At 35.5% G+C, this 1,995-nt stretch overlaps 1 protein-coding gene across 1 annotated transcript; it reads left to right on the top strand.

Annotated features, from left to right (window-relative positions):
- Positions 1–936: 936 nt before the first annotated feature.
- LOC108967073 lies at positions 937–1,531 on the top strand. The gene is made up of 2 exons (XM_018930316.1): positions 937–1,071; positions 1,118–1,531. Exons 1-2 carry the CDS (start codon positions 937–939, stop codon positions 1,529–1,531), a joined length of 549 nt encoding a protein of 182 aa, XP_018785861.1.
- Positions 1,532–1,995: the final 464 nt, after the last annotated feature.

Here is a 1,995-nt window from a genome sequence, read left to right as displayed (position 1 = left end):
TCATTTAATTATGTATATCTCACTGACCAGTTGAGCAATCTTACTGCAAATTATAGAAAATAAAAGTGAATGAAATTTCCTAAAAATATTGTCTACTCCATTTTTCCATATGCCCTAAATTCATTAATTTTTTTAAGGCCAACATTTTATTTTTTCGCGATCAAGCTATATATAAGGATAAATGCCCCTTGAAAGTTCATAATATCTGTAAGGCTCGCCGGTTCCAGTTTTTAATTACAATATAGGAAACCGTGAGCTATTTTTAAAAATAAAATGAGTAAACGTACGCGAGAATTTGAGTGTCCGATCCGGATATGTTCTGTGACATATGCGGTGAATATACTCTTGTACGGCATCGGAGGCAGTTTAGAGATTCGATACAATCTATGTATATATTCAAAATATTTTAGTATTGAGCCTAAAAATATTGATAAACCATGGACTCCGAATATTTTGTGTTCATTGTGTTCAATGGGACTCAGGATCAACAAAGTACGTATTAAAATTATGAAACTATGCTTCTTTTTATTTAATAGTAATTTTTAATTGTTTTCTTTTTCAGGCGAGACATGAAATTTACGCCCCTATTATGCATTTCGACTCGGATTGAAATTTTCTCCGTTTGGCAACTTTGGTATCATGCGTTCCGTTCCCGTTCAGTTCAACTTCGATATGCCTATCATGCATTTCGATCGTAGCTCCGTTTTGCTAAGTTGCAATTTTGTTAACGGAGAACTTTTTGTGTTTTTATTTTGATTTTAAAATGTTATTATTTGAGTGATATTTTTGGAATTTTATAAACATGTAAGTAAAACTTGTATTTTAAAATTGTAAAACAAACGATATTTTCAGTTTTTGCGCTCTAATGATATTTTTTGATATGCTTTCACGTCAAAAACAACAACACCACAGCAGTACGTAAAATTAGCAGAAATAATGGAGAAAAAGCCAGATATAGCTAACGGTTTCCACAAGGGACCTAAGGAAGATGTGCAGGCTTTTTGGCAAGAGGTGGCTTCTAATTTAAATGCACTTGGTCCACCATCTAAGGACTCACATGCGTGGAGAAAAGTAAGTAAGTGTAAACGAATTTTTAAATTCTAACGTTTCGTTACAGGTTTGGATTGACTGGAAGTGCTACATCAAACGCAAGCTGACCAGCAATAAAAAGGAAATGCTGAGCACAGGGGGAGGGCAATGTCGTCTACAACGCATAAGTCCACTGGAGGAGAAAATTGTGCGCTTAACAGGGTTAGAAATAAGTACAAGTGGGATACAAAATACCTTCGATTATGGCGATAGCACGCAAGACGCAGCCCGAACCTCCGAAAAGGACATTTCGGCACAATCAGACCATGTGCCGTCAACCAGCAGAGCTGCTTACAGAGAGAGACGACCAGAAAAGGAGAGCGCAGCATCATTACTAAGGGAGCAACAAGATCTTCAGAAAGAATTTTATGCCGAAACAAAACTTCATTATGAATCTATAGATGGCAAAATGAAGGAAACGGTAACATATTTTATATATTGACACGGTTGACTGTGCCATTCCAACATTGTGATCTGCGCCAACTCCATGCTGGTAACTGCCTTCCGCAAAAAATCTTAAAGCGGATACTACAATGTTAAGCGGAGATAACGAGGACAAAGTACTTGCCGTCGTTTCTTCCGCAAACGCATCAAGGACATACTTGAATGCGTCCTTATTCAGACGAAAGTTTTTTTTTAAATCTAAATAAGTAAACAAATTGTAAGAAAATTGTCTACTTTCACGTGAAATTACTTACAGTCCGTCATAGCTGTTAACAGTTACTGTTTTGCAAACCCGTTTTATTCCGCTAGTTTGTCTTATTTTGCCTTTATATGCGAGAGAGTGAACAAGTGAATAGTAGCGCTTGGAAAAAATAATAGAAACAAAACGTGTTTGTTAATATTTCTGCTTTTTAAAAGGTAAAAAATTTGTTTTTGATGCTTCTAATTGTGTTTTAAAATAAT

The sequence above is a fragment of the Bactrocera latifrons genome, unplaced genomic scaffold (assembly GCF_001853355.1).
Source record: "Bactrocera latifrons isolate USDA-ARS-PBARC rearing strain unplaced genomic scaffold, ASM185335v1 scaffold_1747, whole genome shotgun sequence".
NCBI classification, from domain to species: domain Eukaryota; kingdom Metazoa; phylum Arthropoda; class Insecta; order Diptera; family Tephritidae; genus Bactrocera; species Bactrocera latifrons.
This window is presented reverse-complemented; position numbering and strand designations above follow the sequence as displayed.